General features: G+C 50.0%; 1 protein-coding gene across 3 annotated transcripts in view; it reads left to right on the top strand.

Moving 5' to 3' along the window:
• Positions 1-15,411, top strand: part of PLEKHD1 (pleckstrin homology and coiled-coil domain containing D1) — a 29,991-nt gene extending 14,580 nt beyond the window's left edge. For all 3 annotated transcript variants that reach the window (XM_047739136.1, XM_047739137.1, XM_047739135.1), the window contains 8 exons: positions 45-97; positions 7,672-7,766; positions 9,180-9,273; positions 11,135-11,313; positions 11,869-12,001; positions 12,344-12,488; positions 12,818-12,967; positions 13,204-15,411. In XM_047739136.1, coding sequence (XP_047595092.1) covers positions 45-97; positions 7,672-7,766; positions 9,180-9,273; positions 11,135-11,313; positions 11,869-12,001; positions 12,344-12,488; positions 12,818-12,967; positions 13,204-13,373 — 1,019 coding nt within the window. In that variant the 3' untranslated portion in view covers positions 13,374-15,411. The remainder of the gene's footprint in view (positions 1-44; positions 98-7,671; positions 7,767-9,179; positions 9,274-11,134; positions 11,314-11,868; positions 12,002-12,343; positions 12,489-12,817; positions 12,968-13,203) is intronic.
• The last annotated feature ends 8,450 nt before the right edge of the window (positions 15,412-23,861 follow it).

Consider the following 23,861-nt stretch of genomic DNA (forward strand, 5'->3'; position numbering starts at 1 on the left):
GCTGCAGTGAGCTTTCTGTGAGAGGGTGCGTGCTTCCTTTGCAGACAAGCTGATGGAGGAGACGGAAGAACTCTGCCTTCAGAGGGAGCAGAGAGAGGTAGGTGCGCTGGGCTGCTCGGCACGGCTGCCCCTCCCCAGCATGTCCCACTCTGGTGGCCCCTTCGCAGACTGGCCTGTATTTCTGGCATTTGGGAATCATGCCGGGGAGCAAGGCCCCCAGAGAACTCGATGGAAAGTCAGCCAGGTGGAGCAGAGAGGCCATGGGGTGACAGTGCTTGGGGCTGGCTCGGGCTTCTTGTCAGCAGTGTATTTCTTCTTGCCAGTGCCCAGGGACAAAAATGAAAAGCGTAGGTGACCACTTTCTAGAGAGAGTCATCCCCAAATTGTATGAGCTATGTCAGTAGGTAACGAGCTGCTTGTCACTGGTGATCTTTGCGGGAGGCTGGCATGGCCTCTGTGATCTGGAGAGGGGCTTCTGCATATCGGGGTGATTGCATTGGATGATTTCAGGGGTTCCTTCCTTCTCTAAGTGACACAATGAAGTACCAAAAAAGCCAAGCTAATGGGACATTAGCCTGGGGCAGCCTGTAGAGAAAGGGCGACCCTGACCTCATTGAGGACAGGGAGCCACTGAAGTCCCCTTCATTTAGAATCTCCATGCAGCCTTAGGCCTTTCCTGTCCCGAAGGGCCATCAGCATGCCTGAAGGTCAGAGACGGGGAGTGTTTAGCAACACAGACTTGGAGCGAGGCTGCCTAGGTCTGTGTTTGATCTTTACCGCTTCTAGCTGTGCAACCTTGGACAAGTTACCTACCCTCTCTGAACGTCCATATTCTTACATGAAAAATGGAGATCATGGAACCCATCTTCTCAGGATGCTGTGAAGATTAACTGAGATGTTACATATAAAATACTTGGCACATAGGGCTGAGTGAATACCTATGTTTGTCAGTATCACGCTCAGATTATTATTAACTAGGGGCCCATCCTGCATGTGAGCTGCCTGAGGCCTGAGGCTGCAGAGTGGCCTGCCCACAGGGGGAGCTCGATTCAGCCCACTGCTCTTTGTCCCCTTGATTTTCCTTGTCCTCATGGGGCCGGGCCTGTCAGCCCCGGCTCAGTGCCTGCCTCTGTGACTTTCCTCTCCCCAAGCATCTTTCCCGACCACCCCTCCCTGGGCTCTGAGGCAGACCCTACAGTCAGGACGTGTCACCTCCCTGGAGCAGCCTGAATATTCCCTGGGCCCAGACCACAGCTGGCCAGGGATAAGAGCTTGATAAATGCAGGATGACTCAATGAGTGAGCGCTTTTGATTCTTATAATTTCACATTACATCTTGATTTTCATCCACTGGGACGATTCATCCTCATTTCTCTCCTTCCCCAAAATGGTATCTGATATTCTTGTCCACTCATCCTTCCAGCTGGACTTGACACTCACTTTGTCAATGCACAGCAACAGAAAAAAAAACAAACCAAACCAAACACAAAACAAACCCCAAAGCCAGTGGGGATTTGTATTAGGATTGCGTGGATTTGAGGATTGGCCTTGTGACAGCGCTGAGCCTTCTCCCACCCAGCAGGTGTGTGGGTCTCCCTGTGTCCCTGCTGTCATCCAGGTCCTGTATGAGACTCTTGGCATTTTCTTCACACAGTTCTGTCACTTTGAGAAGCGGGACTTCCGGTGCATTGTCGGCAACCTAGAGACAGGTAATTGAGGAAGCCAGAGGAAGGGATGGAATGACAGACACAGCCACCGGCAGGGAGAGAGACAGACTTATCCATCAGAGAGGCTAAATCTGGGGCAGCAGTCAGCCAGAGGAAAATTTAGACACTCTATCTAGGTCTTTAGGCAGGAAATGAGGACAGCGGAGACCCACCGCACGCCGGCCTCACTTAAAGCCATAGCACGTTGAAGGAATGAAGCCTGACAGCTGTGAACTCCCTGGTTTTGTGGCCCAAGATATGAATGTGACTCCCTCCGGCCCAGCCGATTCCCACAGCGAAGGTGGCTGTGGGCGGGCAGAAGGAAGAGGTCCAGGGCCAGGAGACTCAGATTGGAGTCTCAGCTCCATCACTGACTGCGTGGCCTTGGGGGCCTCGGTTTCTTCATCTGTGATGCTCTGATAAGAGTTAACGACTGTGCCTGCCCAGCTCCTGGGTTGCCGTGAGTCTCAGTGACTAGAAGTTACAGAGTGCATAGGGACACCCAAGGCCCTCGCAGGTGTGTGCCGTGTGTGGTGGGACCACACGATCCTCCATCAGGAAGGAAGACCCTGGGACTCTAGACATGTGAGCAGACAGTGTAGGTGGACCCCCCCCTGCTGGGGCTCATCTGCCCTGGGGGCAGGAGGCCAGGCCCTTCTCTGGGTGCAGGTCCCTCCAATGTCCCTGGCTCCCTGTGACCTCATCTCTCTCATCCCCTGGAGCAGGGCAGGCTGCCTGCCTTTCCTTTTCTGGCTGAACTCTGAGAGCTCGGCCTTGCCTGTGAGCAGGTGCACGGGAAGTTAGAAATGCCCAGGGCCCGTTAGGCAGGCATCTTGCCAACCAGGCTGCTCCTGGTCAGAACAGACTCTGGGTGTTGGAAAGAACCTTCCACTTCAGGGTGAGGCTCTCTGCTCACCTCCCTGATGGATGATATCCTGATTCTGTCGTGGGTAACTCACAAGCTCTGGAGCTATTCTCTGCCTTATTGCTCTGTTGTTTGAAAGCTCTTCCTTCCCTTGAGCTGGAATTTGCCTTCGGGTGACTTCTCTCCAACCCTGAGCTCCTGTACCTTAGGTCAGGCGCGGGGGTCAGAGGAACAAGCCCTAGACGGCGTAGACAGGCTTCAGCTGCTGCAGGTAGGTCTTGGCTGACCTCAGCCTGTGGCAGGGTTGCTCCAAGTGCTCAGACCCTCTTGGCTGCAGGAACAGAAGGTTCTGGATGCTCCGGGTTTATGGATTCTGTTGTCATCCAGGCTTCTCAGGCTATACCCGGGTATCAGTTTTAGTTAAGACTCACACAGGTGAAGTGAAAGGTGGAAAAGAAGTGAGCGACTGGGAAGAGGTTTCTGTTTCTTTGTCCTCATTAGTCCGTAACCTTCTTGTTAACAGTAGAAATCATGCTTTCTGCAGAACAGCCAGAAAACAAACGTGATCCTCGGTCCCACAGTCAACGGACAACGGCTGCCAACATTTTGGTATTTTTCTTCAGTCTTTAAAAATACATACTATTGTAGGGGCGCCTGGGCGGCTTAGTCAGTGAAGCATCCGGACGCTTAGTTTCAGCTCAGAGTTGTGAGATCGAGTTCTGCAGTGGGCTTCACACACAGCATGGAGTCTAGCTGACATTCTCTCCCTCTCTGTGCCTGTGCCCCTCCACCTGCTCTCTCTCTCTCTCTAAATAGATAAAATATTTAAATATACATATATTTATCTATATAAATATATATATTATATATATTATATATATATTATTCTGATACATATTTTCAACATAATAGGATATTCAGTTTTATTTATTTATTTTTTAAAGGTTTTATTTATTTATTTGAGAGAGAGAGTGAGAGAGAGAGCATGAGAGGGAAGAAGGTCAGAGGGAGAAGCAGACTTCCCATGGAGCTGGGAGCCCGAGGCGGGACTCGATCCCGGGATATTAGGATCATGACCTGAGCCAAAGGCAGTTGTTTAACCAACTGAGCCACCCAGGTGTCCAAATATTTGGTTTTATAGCCCGCTTTTTCATGATACCTTCATTAACATTGTACCTTTGGCAAGTTTTCATGTCATTCAACATTCTTCGAAAACTTCATTCTTAATGACCACGTACTGATTCATCTGATGTGATGTTCCATTTAACTACTCTTCTATCTTTGGATACCTAGACTGTTTTCACTATTTTTTTTAAGATTTTATTTATTTATTTATTTATTTGACAGAGAGAGAGAGAGAGATCACAAGTAGGCAGAGAGGCAGGCAGAGAGGTGGGGAGAAGCAGGCTCCCCGCTGAGCAGAGAGCCGGACTCTGGACTCGATCCCAGGACCTTGAGACCATGACCTGAGGCGAAGGCAGAGGCTTAACCCACTGAGCCACCCAGGTGCCCCAAACTGTTTTCACTATTTTAAATTGTGGCACAGCAAACATCTCTGTACACTTAACTCTTGGTCTGCTGTCTAATTGTTTAGGAGAGATTCCAATGGGGGAAATCATTGAGTCTGAGCAAGAAATTTTAAGACTCCTGATGCATATTGACAAATTGCTTTCCAGAAAATTTGTACCAGCTTTCACTCTCCCTAGCAGTGTGTAACCATTTCCTTCTTGCTCTACGCTGCTACCCGCGTTTGAGTCCTTCCTTCATCATTGACTAGCTATGGTGTGGGGAAAAGGGAACAAGTTTCCTTGACCTTTAGGTACCTCCACTTTTCTCATCTGTAAGATGAGGATAAAAATATTATCCACTTTCAGAGCTGTTATGAGGATTAACTGAGTTAATACGTGTAAAGTACTTAGAACAGTAAGCTCACAGAGAATATTATCCATTATTGTCATTATTATCACATACAAGACCTGTTTCAGAATTCCCTTTTCTGTTCCTTTGAATTGCTGTCTATCTGTGAACAGATACCACACAGTTTTGGTTTATAATACCATCTATCCCTTATTAAGCACTGACTATGTTGCAGACAATTTGCATAGATTAACTCATGTGATCTTCCCATTAACCCTACAAGGTAGTACTGCCCATCTCTAAGAGTAGCTCCCATACCCTCTCTTCTCTCTGCACTACATCCAAAGTCAGTCGAGACCAGACCTCTGGCTTCATTTCCTGTGTGCGTGCAAATGACTCCCCATTGACAGGTGCAGTCCCTTTTCTCTGCTGAGCTCCAGCCCCTTAATTTCCAACTGTTGATGTCACATCTCCAGCCAGATGTCTGAAAAGTACTGCAAACTCAGCATGTCCAAGGGCACTCATGATCTGCCCCAGCAGAGCTGGTGGTCCTCGAGAGCTCCCTATCTCAAGGAATTCACCACCATCCATTGTTGGTGCAGACTGGAAACCCGGGAGTCATGCCTCTCCCAAGATCTGATAGCATTGCCCCCACAAGCTCTTGAACCCGCCTGGCCACTTCTCTACATTTCACTGCCCTGTTCTGGCTCACATTACCAGGTCTTGCTGGACTAAGGCAGTGGCCTCCCACCTGGGTTCCTTGTATCCCTCCAGGCCCCTCTTCATCCCTTTTCTCCATGCTGCAGCCAGAGTCACAGTTCACAATGAAAGTCAGATTCTGTTGCCCGCCTTCTTCGCCTACTCCTTGCCCAAAACCTTGCTCTTGCTCAGGAAAAAAGACCCAAATCCCCAGCATAGCCCAAGGCCCTGTGTGGCCTAGACTCCTCCCACCCACCCTCACTCTGGGCCCAGCTGTATGAGTCTGTCTTGCTTCTTTCGGGGCAGGAGGTTTCCGAAGGGCCTTTGCACATACTGATCCTCCTTCCTGGCATGTTTTTCCCTCTTATCCACCTTCTGCTTCCCCCACTAGTCATACTGTCCTTCTTGTCCAAGGCAGCTTTCCATAGACCTGTGTCCCTGTCCTGCACATCACGGGCCTTGGTTTGTAAACATACTCTCGTGTGTACTTATTTTATTAGTTTCTGATTCTTGCGTTGAGCCGGAAGCTCTGTGAGAACTGAGACATGTCTGGTTTTGCTCATCCTCACATCCTCAGTGCAGAGCCTGGCAGATTGGCAGTATTAAGCACCCAATAAATAGGTGTGGCATGAATGAATCAAACCATTAAAAAAAAAATCTCATTGGGATTTTTACGGAAACTGCACTGAGCTTGTAAATTAACTGGGAAGAACCTTTACTATAATCTTCCCAATCAGGGGCCTGCATTCTTTTCAAAAGCGTAATTACTTTTACTGGGGATTTAGAAATAATGCAGTGAAGCATTTTGGGCAGGGATTATCTGGCTTGGAGGAGAGGAGACTTGGGGACAGAAGAGCCGTCCCCAACACCTGAAGGGAAAACGGATCAGTCTTGTTCTATGGATCTGAGGGGAGAAGCCGGACCTGCTGATGGAAGTTACGAGAAGGCAGCTTTGGGCTCAGATGGCCCAGGTGGATGAAATGGGCTACCCCTTCTCCTAGGTGTACTTGGAGGACTCAGGGTGTCCACAAGTTGGCTGTGTCCTTGGCTTTGCCAGTCTTCTGTTTTGCCAAGCACTGTTCCCCGGCTTTTCCTTTGCTGGCTGGGATCTTCAGGGTTCAAGGCTGAGCCATGGTGGCTGAGGACAGCAAGTTCCCAGCGAGGGAGGCAGATGCTGAAGGGAGAGAGTGTGGTCCAAGGACAGAGGCGGCGACAGGAGCGCTGGAGGGAAGTTTTGCTCCATCAACAAGAGTCAGCCCTCTCCTCTGAACCCCGCAAAACTTGTGGCAAATTCTGGGCCCTTCCTCAATGCGTCTGTATTTGTAGCTTTCAGAGAGGGCCCATGCTGAGGTTGAACCCGGAAGGAAGAGCTGTGAGCAGGTTGTTCTGGAGTGAAACAGGCTGTCTGAAGGGGCAAGTTCCCTGTCATGAAAGCCACTCGAGCAGAACCCGGGCCATCTCTTGGCAGGAAAACTGATCCAGGGATTCGAGGGTCTGATGAAGACAAACGCGCCTTTTAAGTGCCCTTGACTGTAGAGGGCTCTGATTCATGGGTTCCCGTTTCTCTGACTGTCGTCCAGCACTCCGTGTGGTCCGGGCCCGTGGTTATGGACTCAGGTGGGAAAAGCATGTATCGCACAGACCTGGGGCCAACGCAGGGAGGAGGGGTAGGAGAAGCCAGATGACTGTTTGGGCGTGTTATCTTCAGGAGCATCGGTTTCACTCTCTGGTTCTTAGAGGCGTCACCAGGGTCTGCTGGCATCTGAAGTGCCAGAAAATTCTATCTTCCCGCAGTGTGAACTGTGGAGGAGCAAAGCAGTTGTCGCAAAACTGCTAACAGCTAAGCTTCTCTCCAAGCGCACCCTGCAATTCCACCCGCCAGTGAGGCCTGGGAAAACGGGGCCTGTGGAAGGCACATACTTGCTGGAAAAAGACAGTGCTGGCCAGCATTCCTGACAGCACGAGTCTGGCCCTTCCTGGGGGCCTGCCTGGCGCTTTCTGGCTCTCCCGTGCCCTTCCGGCCGAGCACAGAGAAAGTTGCAGCCACTGGGCTGCTTTCTAGAAGCCCCGAGGAAAAAAGAGCCCTGATTTTCTGACTTTGGGGAAATGGCTTTTCTTCGCCACCCTTCACAGATGGCACTCTAGGGATCTTTGATGGGAATAGACACTCATCCCTTTATCCTCTAGCACTTGAGAGCCGGCCAACATGCCTGAGGGTGTTAGCGACTGGAGTTGTCTGGCAGAGCAGACGTCTAGAATGATCTCCACCTCCAGTCCCAGGGAAACAACGTTGCGAGCCTTTCTAAACCCTGGTGGCAGCAAGCTCAGTGTGTCTGATAAGGCCAAACCCCGCACAGACCTTGGGTTTGTTAAGACTGGGTGTCACTGAGTGGGACCAAGGCTCCTTGGGACTTGACCCCGAGTCTGCTCCCATAGAGCCTGGCCTGGACTTCATCCCAGGGGGCTCCTGGACCAGAGCGGCAGTTCCGACCTCAGGAGTCCTTCGCTGCCCATGACTCTTCTCTTCCCCTCTGGTTCTCCTCAGGAGCTTGAACGCTTGAACCAGGTGCTGGAAGCCGAGAAGCAGCAGTTTGAGGAGGTGGTGCAGGAGCTGAAAATGGAGCAGGAGCAGATCAAAAGGTGGGGGTGGTGCCCAGGAAGGGGTGGGAGGGAGGTGCGCCTCGGACAGAGGGTGAGAACCCATGTTTCCCGACAGGCCTGGGGAGCTCTCGGCCAGCAGAGCCTCACTACGTGATGGCTTGGTTTGAGTCTCTCTTACCAGTGCTCCAGGCCTCGGGATAGCCCAGAAGGAGCTGTAGACCCCACACAGACTGGACGTGAGGCACGGGCAGGTGCAGACCAGTGCTCTCTCCCCTCCAGCAACAATCCTCTCTTGTCTCTGTCAAGCCTCTGTCAAGCCTTCCTTACCCAGGGGCAGACAGGAGGTGCTATTAACCAAGACCCCCAACATCCCCTCTTCTTGTTCTGGCTAATACTGGCCCTTGGGATCTTTAGTCCTGGGTATGGTTTGCAAACCCAGTCACCCAGTTGCACATTCCGATCGTGTAACAGAATGAGAATCTCTTGAAGGTAGGGCCCAGAGAGCTGTATTTTCAAAAGCTCTCCAGGTCACTCTGACTCGGACTATCTAGGGATTTGGAGACTAATGCTCTGGGTTCTGTTGTGGGGGTGGTTGTCACCCTTCTCCTCATCATCACTACTGATAATCAGTGTTAGCTCAGAAAGGCTTTTCTTGCAACAGCCTTATAAAAGGAAGTCAATTAGACAATGGCTGCAGGGAGGGAGAAGCTCCAAGAATCTTAACAAGTAAATAGCCAAGCACCTGCTTATCTTCAGAATTGTGCCAGATACTGGAATAGAAGATAAGTTCTCTTATCTTACAGTGCAGGATCTTACAATTTGGTTGGGAAAACCAGACTCCCACCCAGGAAACGTCAACACAGTAATATATAATCAGCCATTAGGAGGCACAGTGCAGACTCCCTGTGTCATCGGAATTAAGGTATACATGTGATCCTCGTGGGCAAAAGAGAGGTTCGATTGAGCTGGACCTTGAAGGATGGGTAGGTTTTCAGAAATTGGGCAAGAGGAAGGGAAACCAGGAGTAAATGCCTGAGGGGGCCCAGGCTTGCAACAAGGCGATTATCACCCCAGAGAGCGGCCTCAGTCATGTCCCAATTCAGAGTGAGTAGGGATTCTAGAAGGGTCCATCTGCAGAAGACAGGCGGTGGGGCCAGGATTGCCATGGTTTCTCCAGTGCTTCTCTCTGCCTGCGGGGTGGTCCTGGGTTTATCCCATCTGACAGACACCTGTGTACCTGGAGCACGTGACTTCAACCCCACTTGGCTGGCATCTCCTTCTTTCAGCCCCAAGTCCCTACAGCTGCTGTTAGGACCCTGCCACACAGAGAGGGACTGGCCTTCCAAGGACCCCTCTGAGCCATATCGGGAGGTGGAGCAGAAGCATTTCTGTGTGCAGAGGGGATTGGGAGGGGAGGTGGGCACAGCCATACCCAGCCCTCTGTCCCTGCAGGGAGCTCGAGCTGACTGCAAGATGCCTCAAGGGTGTGGAGCAAGAGAAGAAGGAGCTGAGGCACCTCACAGAGTCCCTGCAGCAGACATTGGAGGTGAGGGGCCACTGGTCTGATGGTTGGCCTGGAGCCAGGCTGGTTGGTTGGGCCATATGACACTGTTTTCCCAGCAGCATTTCCCCAGAGGGTTCTCCACAAAGGGAACGGGGCATGATGGAGTACTGATCTAAAAGATTTCTTCTCTGGGACGCCTGGGTGGCTCAGTTGGTTGGGCAGCTGCCTTCGGCTCAGGTCATGATCCCGGTGTCCTCAGATTGAGTCCCACGTCGGGCTTCTTGCTCCGCAGGGAGCCTGCTTCTCCCTCTGATTCTGCCTGCCACTCTGTCTGCCTGTGCTCGCTCTCTCTCTCTCTGACAAATAAATAAATAAAATCTTAAAAAAAAAAAAAAAAAGTTAAAAGATTTCTTCTCTGTGGACCAGCGAGCCCAGGAGGCCTAATGCAGGACCCAGAGGAGCAAATTCAAACTTGTCCTGCTGTGACTGTGGCCTCGGGAAATCCACCTTCTTCAGTGTTCATATATATATTTTTTTAAATAAATTTTTTTTTCTTTTTTTTTTCAAGATTTTATTTATTGGACAGACAGAGATCACAAGTAGACAGAGAGGTAGGCTGAGAGAGAGAGGAGGAAGCAGGCTCCCCGCTGAGCAGAAAGCCCGATGCGGGGCTGGATCCCAGGACCCTGGGATCATGACCTGAGCCGAAGGCAGAGGCTTTAACCCACTGAGCCACCCAGGCTCCCCCAGTGTTGATATTTTTATACCAGATGGAGAATTTCTTCTTGTGGCTCATTCACATAGCTGCTCCTAGGTGAAACTGATCATGAAGGGAAATCAACTGTCATATTACCTCCGTTTGATACCACAGAAACTGTGAGGGGGAGGAAGGAGGTGGCATGTACCAAGGACCAAATGCCAACTCTGTCCCCAGCTCCTCCTCCTTGACTTTCCCTTGGTTGTTCCTCCACACCTTGCACAAAGACACTCTGACCCCTCCTCCAAACTACTGAGCTCATGTGTCCTGGGGAAACCCAGCTCTTTCAGATTCTACACCTTTGCCCAAGCTGTTCCTTCTACACAAAATGTCCTTCCACCTCTTCTCTGCCTGGAGAACTCATTCATCCTTCTAAGACTCAACTCCAGCATCACCATACCCTAGCTTCCCTGACTCTTCCAGGCATGGGTTTGCTCTGAGCTCTAGGCTCCTGCTGCACTTTGCACATCTGTTATGGGACACTAGGTTGTGTTTTCCAAACTGTGAAGTTCACTAGACTGTATCTTAAGGTCTCTCCAAACCCAGCACCTAGCTACCAGGAGCCTGGTACATTGCTAATGTTTACTGAATTCATGAATTGCCTTAAAGGCTGCAAGGTTTCTATTTTCTCTCAGCTGACTGGGGCTTTGTTTCTGGTTCTTTTATTTGTTTATCTTTCTACTTCACATCATGATAGATGGTTCTTGTGGAGTGTTTCAACTCCAGAACTTTTGGGTAGTGCAAGACCCCAGCCTGATAAATGGGGAAGACATCTACTTCTGTTCAGGGCTCACTCCTCTTGGGTGTTCTTCATGAGCCCAACACACTCCATCACTTGCCCTTGGAGGAATAAAGACCTCCGAAGGTCATGGTGCCCTTGGGCCCCGGCTGTACAGGTGTCAAGTTCCCTGGAAGCTGCATTGGGCTCCTCCCAGAGTCCCTTGGTGGAGGAGTAACCTTACCTCTTTGTTAAAGAGATCTTGCTTGACCTTTTATCACCAGGGAAGAAGGAAGATATTTCAGGTGTCTCTCCTAGAAGGTTGAGTGAGGAGGGCATCACTCCCTGAAATTAAAGGGCAGATGAGGGCAGCCATGTTGGAGAGCTTAGATTAGGCTTTTTCTCTTCCCTCCCTCCCTCCATGCCAGGAACTCTCCATAGAGAAGAAGAAAACCCTGGCGATGCTGGAGGAGAATGAGAACCAGCTGCAGACACTGGCCAATCAGAGTGAGCAGCCCCCTCCCAGTGGGGGTCTCCACAGCAACCTGAGGCAGATAGAGGAGAAGATGCAGCAGCTCTTGGAAGAGAAGCTCCTGGCTGAGAAGCGGTGAGAGGCCCTTCAACCCTGAGTCCAGTGTGATAACGTTCCTTGAACTCCACACCCGCATTCTTGAGTTCTAGCTGGCATTGACCAGATAGATCAATTACTTCCTTTTGCCTAGGACTCAGTTTCCCCATGAGGCAAAGTCAAAGAAAATTTTCACTACCCAGAGCTGACTTGATCATTATCTCTTGCAGTGGTGGGAACCATACGGAGAGGCATTAGGACGATCTAACAGTGCTTTGTCACAGGCTGGGGATGTCTTCATAGCTCCTTTGTACAAATGAGGAAACTGAGCCTAAGAGGGTTGATAGGACTTTCCTGAAGTCACAGAACTAGCAAGACTAGGACCCGAGACTCTGGTCTTCTGACTCTAAGCCAGGGGCTTCCCCTCACTGTCCATACCACTCCTCTCATCCCCTGGGTGACAGAACCTAGAAAGTTCTGGGGCTCAGGAAGCCTGGGTGTCAGACTTCTTCAGCCAGGTCTCCAGGAGGGGCTGCCCTCCCACTGGAAAGCCTCCTCCATGAGGAAGCACTGAGCACCCCCTCGGCCCTGCAGGATGAAGGAGAACGAGGAGCGCTCTCGGGCCCTGGAGGAAGAGCGGGAGTTCTACTCGACCCAGTCCCAGGCCCTGCAGAACTCGCTGCAGGAGCTGACCGCAGAGAAGCAGCAGGCCGAGCGGGAGCTCAAGGTGTTGGCCAGGGCCTGCAGGCAGCTGCCTGGTTTTGCACATTCCCTCTCACATCCCTTACCCCGCCGCTACCTCAATTATCTCTGCCAGTCTGACCCGCTAGGGGCAGGCGATGGAGCCACCCCTTGGGGAGCAGCTAACCCGCTACTGGGGTGCAGAGGCTGTCAGGGCCATCTGGTCAAGGGCGGCTACCCTAGACAGGATATGGTAACTTCCATCCAAGTCCAGAGGCAAGCAATCTCTCTTGATGGGGGGTGGGGGGGTGACCAGGGAAGGCTTCCACGGGAGATGGCAACTGCTCCCCAGACCCCTTTTCGTCTGTTTTCCCTCTCCCCGCCCCAGGCCGAGGTGAAGGTCCGCATGGACCTGGAGAGGCGTCTGCGGGAGGCAGAGGGGGCCTTGCGGAGCCTGGAACAGGGGCTCAACTCCAAGGTGCGGAACAAAGAGAAGGAGGAGAGGATGCGGGCTGACGTGAGCCACCTGAAAAGTAAGGCCCAGCCCTCGGGCTCAGCCCCCACGGAAGTCCAGACCCTGCGGAGCCGGGATCCGGGCCGGGAGCGCCGCACGGGGCCCGGGGCGCATTAGGCGGTCCCGAGGTACCGAGGGAGTTTCTTCCCCAGGCTCTTGCCGTAGGCGCGTCCTGGGCTAGGCTTCCTGGGGCTCTCGCCACCCGGGTGGGGGCGCGGTGGGGAGTTCCGTGCCCTGCCCGGGCGGGTGGGCGGGGGGGGGGGGGGGGGGGGGGGGCGCGTGTTTGCGGCTGGAGCGGGAGCCGGGCCGGGGCCGGGCGGGAAGGACGCAGCGGCACTGCGGCCGCAGGGTTCTTCGAGGAGTGCATCCGGAATGCGGAGCTGGAGGCCAAGATGCCGGTCATCATGAAGAACTCCGTGTACATCCACAAGGCGGCCACTCGCCGGATCAAGAGCTGCCGCTTCCACCGGCGCCGCTCCAGCACCTCCTGGAATGACAGTGAGTGCGTCTGTCCGCGCGCCCTTGCCAGGGTGGGAAGTGCTGATCCAGCTTGGAGGCCGGACTGGGCAGCCTGGACCTGGCTCCCCGGCCTGGCCTAGGGCATCTTCCAGGATTCAGGAAGCTCCGGTGGGTGCCGAGAAGCTTGTGCGGTGGGGAGCGAGGGTGGCGGTCTGGGGTTGGGGACCCGGTAAGCCTCGGTGGAAGGAGGCTGCTCACGGCCTCCCTCTCCCCAGTGAAGCCATCCCAGTCTTTCATGACCTCCCAGCTGGATGCCAACAACATGGAGGAGCTAAAGGAGGTGGCCAAGAGGCTCAGCCGGGACCAGCGCTTCCGAGAATCCATCTACCACATCATGGCAAACCAGCCAGGAGCGCCGTCAGTGGTTCCCCGGGGTGGGAAGTGATGAGTGGGCCTCCCCTGCCTCCCGGGTCTTTCCGCAGCCGCTGGGTGGGCGAGGGGGCAGCAGGGGGAGGTCTGACTCTACCGGGCACCTCTCTGCTCCCATCTGGGCCGGAGCTCCACCTGCAGCAGCCTCACCCTCAAAGCACAGGGATGGCTCCTCGATCTCCCAGACCCTACCCTACCCTGGCGTTTACATCAGGCCCAGTCAGACCCCAGCTGGGTGCTGCCTGGTGCTCATCTCGGGCTCACTTGGTGAGGCCAGGGGAGGCCTGGCTGCGCTTGGAGACCTTTTGGTTGGGGAGTGGCGTAGGCCAGGCCCACAGCCCTTTCTTGAGCCCACTACATCTCTCTGTGATGCTGTCTCCCTGTCCTTGTGTATGAAGGCGTCCCCCCCTTCACCTTGTCACCTGCTTCCCCCTGGGGTTCCTAATCCTGTCTTTGCTTCTAAGACCCATAGATATCCCGCAGCCAAGGCCCTCACTTTTACTACATTGTGGGGCAGGGAAGAGAGGGGCCTAACACAGTGACATTTGGGTTTGTGGCATACCACACTTGCCATGGTGTCTCCTTTCCTGAGGTTGGGCCCTGACGGAGGGGCTACCCACTCGCTCCCCTCCTCAGGAGAGTTCTCCCACCTGTGGCTTCAGGTGGCTTGGAGGGTGACATGACCCTCCCCCTTTTCCCTCACATTCCTCCTGCTGGGTATCTAGGGCCCAGGGCTCTGACTGAGATATGGGGCCGGCAGTGATTCTGAGGGCTCTCCCAGATGACAAGTAGTAAGCTCAGGGGGTGGGACAAGGTGGCATTGCTTACTACTGGTTGGATAAGGAGGAAGCTGCTTCTGGCTGTGGGGGCCCTGTTGGTCTGTGGGATCACAGCTGCCTCCCTCTGAGCTGCTCCTGCTTTAGCCACCTTGCAGCCTCTTCTCCCTGCAGAGCTTTACCCACTGAAGCAAGGTGACCCTCGAAGATGAAGGGCCTGGACCTGTATAAGACCAATAGCCATTGTCTGGCCCCATGTCATTGGGGGTGAAGCTGAAACATCTTGCTGGTGGTCTGTGGGGGGGGGGGGGGCAGCCCTCAGCCACAGACCGTCCACTCTTCTCTCTTCCTAGCCACACTCTCCAAAGCTGCCTGGGTCTGTTGATCTCTCCAGAGAAAGGGGGTCTACCTGGGATCAGGGTGCTCATGGTCACTGTTGGTATTAAAGGTGCTGATCTTCTGCTGCTTGGCAAACAGAGCGAGGAGCCCGGTCTGAACGGTGCACAGATGTCTGCCAGGCACGCCCCAGCAGAGGTGTTGCCCCCACCCCCCGAAATGCGTGCATATCTGCCGGACGGCCTGCCCAGACCAGGCCGCGGTGCACTGCTCACGGTGCTCACGGATGCCCGGCAAAGCTAAGGGGGACTCCACTAAAGTCCTGGGTGGACTCTGATGGCTTTAGCCAGTCTCTGCGGAAGCCGGGTGGGAACAGGGGCAGAGACACTTAGAATCGATGCGTCTGAAAAGGGATGAGTCTAAATGTAAAAACTGCAAACATGTAGAAACCTGCATAGACTTGGAACTCATTTATCTAACATCTATAGAGGATGGACTTTGAAATGAGGAGGAAGAGGTATACAGTCAAGATTACCGTGTTTTTGGTTTTTTAAATAATTCTGTTAATAATGGTTTGCTCTTGGAAAAAGATCTTTTGGAAATTTTCGAATGTGTTTTCCCCCAAGGCAAGCTATTAACCAGAAGAGAAAGTGCTTTTCCGTGCACATTCACCAATCCTTATTTCCTCTCCTCCCATTTTACCTTGTACTTTCTATACCTCAGGCAAGTCTGGGTTATCTGGGTTATCTTCACCAACTGAGCCGTCCATAAGTATTTATTTGTTAAAAGCTCACTATGTACCTAACACTGTAAATAGAAAAAAAGCAACATCTCTATATGAAAATATATCACAGTAGAAATTACTTATTGGAAATGTACTGATCTGATTTAAAAAAAAAAAAACAAAACCCGTACTCCTTAGCCAATTAAATGGGTTTCTTGCAGTAACTCTTCTGGTGTGATCATTGCTGGAGAGATGTTTCCCCCTGCAGGCCAAATATGGACTTGGGTGATTCCCAGCATGTAGTCTTTTTTATTTTTATTTTTTATTTTCCATTAACTTAGTGTATTATTTGTTTTAGGGGTACAGGTCTGTGATTCATCAGTCTTACACAATTCACAGCACTCACCATAGCACATACCCTTCCCCAGCTTCCATCACTTAGCCACCCCATCCCTCCCATCCCACCCCTCAGCAACCCTCCGTTTATTTTCTGATATTAAGAGTCTCTTATGGGGCGCCTGGGTGGCTCAGAGGGTTAAAGCCTCTGCCTTCGGCTCAGGTCATGATCCCAGGGCCCTGGGATCGAGCCCCACATCGGGCTCTTTCCTTGGTGGGGAGCCTGCTTCCTCCTCTCTCTCTCTGCCTGCCTCTCTGCCTACTTGTGATCTCTCTCTGTCCAATAAACAAATAAAATCTTAAAAAAAAAAAAAAAAAAAAGAGTCTCTTATGGTTTATCTCCCTCCCTGGTTTCATCCCATTTCATTTTTTCCTCTCTTCCCCCATGATCCACTGCCTTGTTTCTCAAATTCCACATATCAACAAGATTGTATGATAATTGTCTTTCTTTGAGTGACTACTTTCACTTAACATAATACCCTCTAGTTCCATTCATATTGTTGCAAATGGGAAGATTTCATTTTTGATGGCTGCATAGTATTTCTGTGTGTATATGTGTGTGTGTGTGTGTGTGTACCACATCTTTTTTTTTTTTAAGATTTTTATTTATTTATTTGACAGACAGAAATCACAAGTAGGTGGAGAGGCAGGTAGAGAGAGAGGAGAAAGCAAGCTCCCCGCTGAGCAGAGAGCCCGATGCAGGGCTCGATCCCAGGACCCTGGGATCATGACCCAAGCCAAAGGCAGAGGCTTTAACCCACTGAGCCACCCAGGCGCCCCTGTGTACCACATCTTTAATCCACTCATCCGCCGATGGACATCTCATCTAGGCTCTTTCCATAGTTAGGCTCTTGCTGCTATAAACATTATAAACATTGGGGTGCACATCCCCTTTTAGATCACTACATTTATATCTTTGGGGTAAGTATCCAGTAGTGTGATTGCTGAGTCGTAGGGTAGCTCTGTTTTCAACTTTTTGAGGAACCTCCATGCTATCTTCCAGAGTGGCTACACCAGCTGGCATTCACACCAACAGTGTAGGAGGCTTCCCCTTTTGCATTCTCGCCGACATCTGTCGTTTCCTGACGTGTTAATTTTAGCCATTCTGACTGGTGTGAGGTGGTATCTCATTGTGGTTTTGATTTGTATTTTCCTGATGCCAAGTGATGTGGAGCACTTTTTCATGTGTCTGTTGGCCATCTGGATGTCTTCTTTGCAGAAATGTCTATTCATGTCTTCTGCCCATTTCTTGATTGGATTATTTATTCTTTGGGTGTTGAGTTTGATAAGTTCTTTATAGATTTTGGATACTAGCCCTTTATCTGATATGTCATTTGTAAATATCTTCTCCCATTTTGTCAGTTGTCTTCTGGTTTTGTTGACTGTTTCCTTTGCTGTGCCAAAGCTTTTTATCTTGATGAAGTCCCAAGAGTTCATTTTTGCCCTTGCTTCCCTTGCCTTTGGTGATGTGTCTAGGAAGAAGTTGCTGCGGCTGAGGTCAAAGAGGTTGCTGTCTGTGTTCTCAAGGGTTTTGATGGATTCCTCACGTTGAGGTCTTTCATCCATTTTGAGTATAGTTTTGTGTGTGGTGTAAGGAAATGGTCCAGTTTCATTCTTCCGCATGTGGCTGTCCAATTTTCACAACACCATTTGTTGAAGAGACTGCCTTTTTTCCACTGGACAATTTTTCCTGCTTTCTCGAAGATTAGTTGACCACAGAGTTGAGGGTCTACTTCTGGGCTCTCTACTCTGTTCCATGGATCTATGTGTCTGTTTTTGTGCCAGTACCATGCTGTCTTGATGATTACAGGTTTGTAATAGAGCTTGAAGTCCAGAATTGTGATGCTGCCAGCTTTGCTTTTCTTTTTCAACATTCCTCTGGCTATTTGGGGTCTTTTCTAGTTCCATACACCACATGTCTTAATAAGGCATCACGTTTGAGGAAATACTTCCCACTGCTGCCCCTCCTGGGAGTGGCTTATTAATAATGAACTGAAAAATCTGTGTTCCCACCCTGAGGTTCTGGCCATCCCCATGTAACTAGGACCATGAGCTATACTTTATTCTGATTTGAGTACTGACCAAAGGGAGCAGACTACATGAGTGGGAATACCTCAGGGGAGGCAAAGGACACCTGGTTTTATGGCTTGCTGGTTTCAGTGTCCCACTGGAAATTGACAGCATGCATTCTCTGATCAGGAGAGGTTTGTGCTTTTGTTTTGTAATCCTATACCAGAGAGCAAGAAATGATAATGACTGGATTCTCCTCCTTTTTGGTTTGTTTCCTCCCTGGGTATAGATGATTGATCATCATGCCCAGGACTCTCCCGGTTTGTATTGTTTCCCAGCATAATTATTTCTTTTTAAAGATTTTATTTATTTATTTGACAGCGATCACAAGTAGGCAGAGAGGCAGACGAGGGTCAGGTGGGGAGCAGGCTCCCTGCTGAGCTCTATCCCAGGACCCTGGAATCATGACCCGAGCTGAAGGCAGAGGCTTTAACCCACTGAGCCACCCAGGTGCCCCTCCCAGCATAATTATTAATGGCTCCCAGCTTAGGTGATACTTCTGTGGTCATCCTGGTTGTAATACTGTTCCCTGAGAGTATGTTAATGAGTGAGGTAAGGAATCTTAAAACACTCAGGTCCTGACCCACTGCCCAGCTCCCAGCTCCTGGGAAGGATCCACTGCCTGTGTTTGTCTCTGGAGAGATGTCACCCCCTAATCCTATCCCACCCAGCTCTGCATGACCTGGGCAGCCTGTGGGTAATCAGGTACCATCTAAGTAAAATTTGGAGCCCACCATGAGTGAATGTTGTTGGTGGAACAGAGACTTACTCCAGTCTCAGGGAACCAGCCTGTGTCAGATTTGGTCTCCATGGAAAGTAGTCATTGAAACAAAAGGGCTGCTCTGAAGCCCTCAGATAAAGGCCGGCAGCCCTTGGGGAATCTTGTGCTTCTGCAAGGAGCTGGGATGGGCCTGCTTAGACTCCAAGGCTGCTGCAAGGGCTCCTAAAAGTCAGAAACCCTTATGGCATTGATTCTTGGGAGAAAAGCTACTGACTTCTTTTACCCCTCACACCCCTGGTGAGTAAGGGTAAGGAGTGTTCTGGTTTTGCTTCTGGGCGAGACTTGGTGATTGGGCAGAGAAGTTGGGTTGAGACAGAGCTGCTCAAAGGCAGGAGGCTCCATCTCAGGGATTCCAGAAGATTGCAGAGTCAGAGTCAGCTGCCAGAACATCTGGGGGCTCATTCTCTGCACCCTGTCTTGCTTCCCCTGATGGATCTGATCCCTGCCTCTAGGCTGAGGGTCCTGCCACGAACAGACTCAACCTGTCCTGTTCCCCGGGCAAACACTGGGGCTGAGGGGCCTTGGAGTGTCTCTGATCACAGGAGAACCTTTCCTCTAGCAGAGCACTAACCTGGCCACAAGGAGGGAAGGGAGGGAAGTTGGCCCCCTTGCACTTGCTACTGTGGGGGTGGGGTGGGGTTCTCTGATGGTGAAAGGTCAGTTCTCAGCTCTGTAGGTTTTAATAAGTCACTAATTAAGATGCCTTCTTATAGGGGCATCTGAGTGGTTCAGTCAGTCAAGCATCTGCCTTCAGCTTAGGTCATGATCCCAGAGTCCTGGGATTGAGCCCTGCTGGGCTCCCTTCTCAGTGGGGAACCTGCTTCTCCCTCTCCCTCTGCCTGCTGCTCCCCCTGCTTGTGGGCTATCTCTGTCAAATAAAATAAAATAAAATAAAATAAAGATAAAATCTTTAAAAACAAAAAAGGCTTTTTTTTTTTTTTTTGCATTTCAATTAACTTTATTGAAAAGTATAGCCCTGAGTACCAAAACATAATGGTGGTTGGCTAGGCTACCTCCGCCAACTCAGAATTAACATTGATGTAGTCAAATTATTGAAATATATCAGCCTTTTAGGAAAACTGAAGTTATCCACAAAACACAGTTCACAAAAGTATAAGATACATTGTGGTTTTTTGGTTTCTTTTCCAGTGCACATTTACCCATGACATGATATCAAAATTGGGTACAGCCATTGTGGATGGACTCAGGCTACTTGTTGCACTGAGTAACGGTTTACAACACGTCCAATGCTGTAGATCTCCTTACAGTCCCTGACTTCACAGAAAATCTCGAATGCTACCTTAGCAACTTCATAATTATGAAGATGCCTCCTTACTTACTTTCTTTTGGCACAGGAGGAGCAATTAGTGAAAGCATATTCTCTTTCTTTAAAAAATTCTAAATTAGAAGCAATAGCAGTTTTTATAAAAACAGCCCTTAGTAAAAACTTCTGGAGTGTTAAATCAGCAAGTTTTTGGGGCAAAGTTACCTTGAATTACTAACACAATAAAAACAAATTTTCTTGGTGAGATTAGATGGAGGCAATAGATATTGTGTAAATGTTATCATGGATACAAATATCACGTTTTTTAGAAAAAATATTAAAGATAACTTAATATGCTAAAATGACTAAGACTGTAGTTTTGCTTTTATAAATTTTTTATTTATTTATTTGACAGAGAGAGAGAGATCACAAGTAGGCAGAGAGGCAGGCAGAGAGAGAGAAAGGAGGAAGCAGGCTCCCCGCAGAGCAGAGAGCCTGATGCGGGGCTCGATCCCAGGACCCTGAGATCATGACCTGAGCCGAAGGCAGAGGCTTAACCCACTGAGCCACCCAGGTGCCCCTAGTTTTGCTTTTATAAAAGGCCTTCACATTTGAGTGTAGTTCCCAGGTATCAATAAAGTCTAATCTCTGGGTTATCTATTACTTGCACTACAGGTACCAAGGAACCATTTTATTTATTTGACAGAGAGAGACACAGCGAGAGAAGGGAACACAAGCAGGGGGAGTGGGAGAGGGAGAAGCAGGCTTCCCGCCAAGCAGGGAGCCCGATGTGGGGCTCGATGCCAGGATGCTGGGATTGTGACCTGAGCCAAAGGCAGGGGCTTAACCCACTGAGCCACCCAGGCCACCCCCCCGCCTCCGCCGAGGAACCATTTTCATATAAATCTCTCAAATCTCTCGAGGCTGCTTGGAACCTTTGCAGTTATCAAGCTCTAGGAACTGGGAGAACTGGGAACCTGCAGCTCTGTGGTGAACAGAAACACGGCTGCCGCTACCAGGGCTGATCACAGAAATACGGTTCTCAGGGAGGAAAGATGTTCTGGCTCAGGGTGAACCCAATGCCATGGCATTGTCAGAAAATTTTAGTGTTGAGATGAGAAGAGGAAAGATAACTAATTTATCACCCCCAAAGAAAAGGCAGTGGTGATGGTGATTAATCAGTCTCTTGGAAGGCCATCCTAGGAAAGGAAAGATGTCCATTCTCGTGTTCATCCTGATGTCTGAGACCACCTGTCAGGCACCAGCACATATTTATTGGGATGCCATGGCCTCAAGTCAAGCACCCACCGTGTGCTCATTATCTCTATCACTTGCTGTTATTTTTTTCATTGTGGAAAAATATGCATAACATAAAAGTTACCATTTAGGGGCACCTGGGTGGCTCAGTGGGTTGAAGCCTCTGCCTTCGGCTCAGGTCATGATCCCAGGGTCCTGGGATCGAGCCCCGCATCAGGCTCTCTGCTCTGCGGGGAGCCTGCTTCCTCCTCTCTCTCTCTGCCTGCCTCTCTGCTCACTTGTGATCTCTGTCTGTCAAATAAATAAAATCTTTTAAAAAAAAGTTATCATTTAAAAAAAAAGATTTTATTTATTATTTGTGAGGGAGAGAAGCAGACTCCCCACTGAGCAGGGATCCCAACTCGAGAAAGCCAAGCCCAGGATCCTGAGATCATGACCTGAGCCGAAGTCAGGTGCCTAACCAACTGAGGCACCCAGGCGCCCCCCATTTGACCATTTTTAAGTGCACAGTTCAGTAGTGTTAAGCATATTCACAAAGTTGTGCAATCGCTTCCAGAACTTCTCATCTTGCAAAGATGCTCTACCATTAGAGTTTCCCCCTCCCCAACCCCTGGTAACTACCATTCTACTTTCTGTTTCTATCAATTTGACTCCTTTAGATACCTCGTAAAAGCAGAGTCATACGGTATTTGTCTTTTTATGACTGGCTCATCTCACTTAGCATAACTGTCCTCAAGTCTCATTCACACTTTAATGTATGTTAGAATGCCTTCTCTCTCTCTCTCTTTTTTTTTTAAGATTTTATTTATTTATTTGACAGACAGAGATCACAAGTAGACAGAGAGGCAGGCAGAGAGAGAGGGGGAAGCAGGCTCCCTGCTGAGCAGAGAGTCCGATGCGGGGCTTGATCTCAGGACCCTGAGATTGTGACCTGAGCCAAAGGCAGCGGCTTAACCCACTGAGCCACCCAGGCGCCCCAGAATGCCTTCTCTTTTTAAGGCTCAATAATATCCTACTACTTTTGAAAAGAAACACCGATTGAAATCTTATTTTTCTATAAATTGTTGGTCCATGATGAGGCATCTGCCTGTCTTAAAGGATAAGAGAGTCACAGCTGAGGGGAAGGAAAGTTGGGTCCCTGTGCTTCCCTTTGCTTCCAGGTGGCTCCTCATAATGGCCTAGTCTGAAGGGACGCTGTGGAGTTCACTTCCTCCTTCTTCCCACCAGATGGCAGCCTGCTCTGCACTGGGCTGGCAAAATCTGGGGGTCAAGTGAGCTAAGGCTCCCAGAGAAGGGGGAGGGCTTGGGGACACTGCTTGGTTTCTGCATTATTGGTGATGAATCTCTCGGTTGTTCTACCTTTTAAGATATGACACAAAAGTATCCGCTTCAGCCATCATTCATTAAGTCTGTTCTACATCACGTGCTCTCACATTCATTTGTCTTTTTTGTCCTTACGACATTCCTCTCCTTGAAAGCCAGAGGTTAAGGGAGTTTGGTCCAAGATCACGTAGCTTCTAAGTGGAGTTTCAGGTATCTGAGTTCATGGCCAGTGTTATTCCTAGCATATGTAAATATGTAAAGTATCATATGTAAATAATTCCATGTAAATTATTTTTAGTGGGTTTCTTTTCTTTCCCCCTTCTTCCCCACCCCTTCCCCACTCCTTCCCTCCATTTCTTTCTTCCTTCCTTCAGTGACTATAAATATACCGAGTTCCTCTATGTTCTAGGTGCCAGAGTCTGCCCTCAAATTTTTCCTATTATGCGTTCTTAAGGGCTTGACTCAACTGTTTGGTGAGTGAGAGTTTCCTGAGAATTCTTCCATTCTGAAGATGTTAGTCCAACATAGCAGGCCCTGAGGGTTGGAACTTCTCAGCCTAAGAACTTTGTAAAGTAACCAGGCCTTTTCTTGCTGCCTCCAACCCCTCCCAGGCTGGCAGTCTCTTGCCCTTCACCCTCCTCTGCCCTCCCCCACTCTTCCCTGGCCAGTGTCCTCTGGAGCTGAAGCATCCTCTCTAGGAGGAGGCAGCCAATGGGAAGCCCCTGGGCTGGAGATCTAGAGGGTCTGGGTGGTCCTGTAGAATCAGAGATTAATTCCAAGAGAGGGCCAAGCCATTTGATCCTCCCCTTTGTACAATGAGGCTGTGGAATTAGATGCTTTCAAGAGCCTTCTATAATACTGGTGATCACACTTCTCTGCTGGGAATTGCCTTAGGGGTGGGCATGAGATAGCAAGGAGACTGGTCCTTACTGAGTGGTCACTGAGTTCAGCAGTCCTGGGTCTGCCCTCTGTCAGAACTTCTTGTTATGCAATCTGACTTTTATCTTTTCTTATTGTTTAGGCCTTTTTGACTGGTTTTTCTGTTATGTTCGAACAAGAGCTGCCTCATTAATAGTCACCTTAGCGTTTTCAGAGTTGTTGTGGGATCCCCAAAGACTGAGAGTTCTTTTCCTAAGGAAATCACAACATTTCCAGACACGGACTGGAAACTAGAAGTCAGCTACTCACCCAGTCAACAAATGCTTGTTGAGAACCCACAAGCATATTTTCAAAAATTCTAGACACACCTCCTCCACAACTCAAAATCTCTGAAATCGGGGTACAATTTAAATTTTAAAAATCTTCTTATTTTTTAAAGATTTATTTATTTATTTGAGAGAGAGAGAGAAAGAGAGCTCGAGCTGGGAGAGGGGTGGAGAGAGAGAGAAAAAGAGAATCTCAAGCAGGCTTCATGCTGAGCACAGAGCCCCACACGGGGCTCCATCCCAGGACACCGAGATCATGACCTGAGCTGAAGACAAGAGTCAACTTAACCGACTGCACCACCAGACGTCCCTGAAATTGAGATATATTTCAGATTGCTGCTGTCAATGGTCACATGGCCATCTCCGTGAGGT

The sequence above is a fragment of the Lutra lutra genome, chromosome 7, assembly GCF_902655055.1.
Source record: "Lutra lutra chromosome 7, mLutLut1.2, whole genome shotgun sequence".
NCBI lineage: Eukaryota > Metazoa > Chordata > Mammalia > Carnivora > Mustelidae > Lutra > Lutra lutra.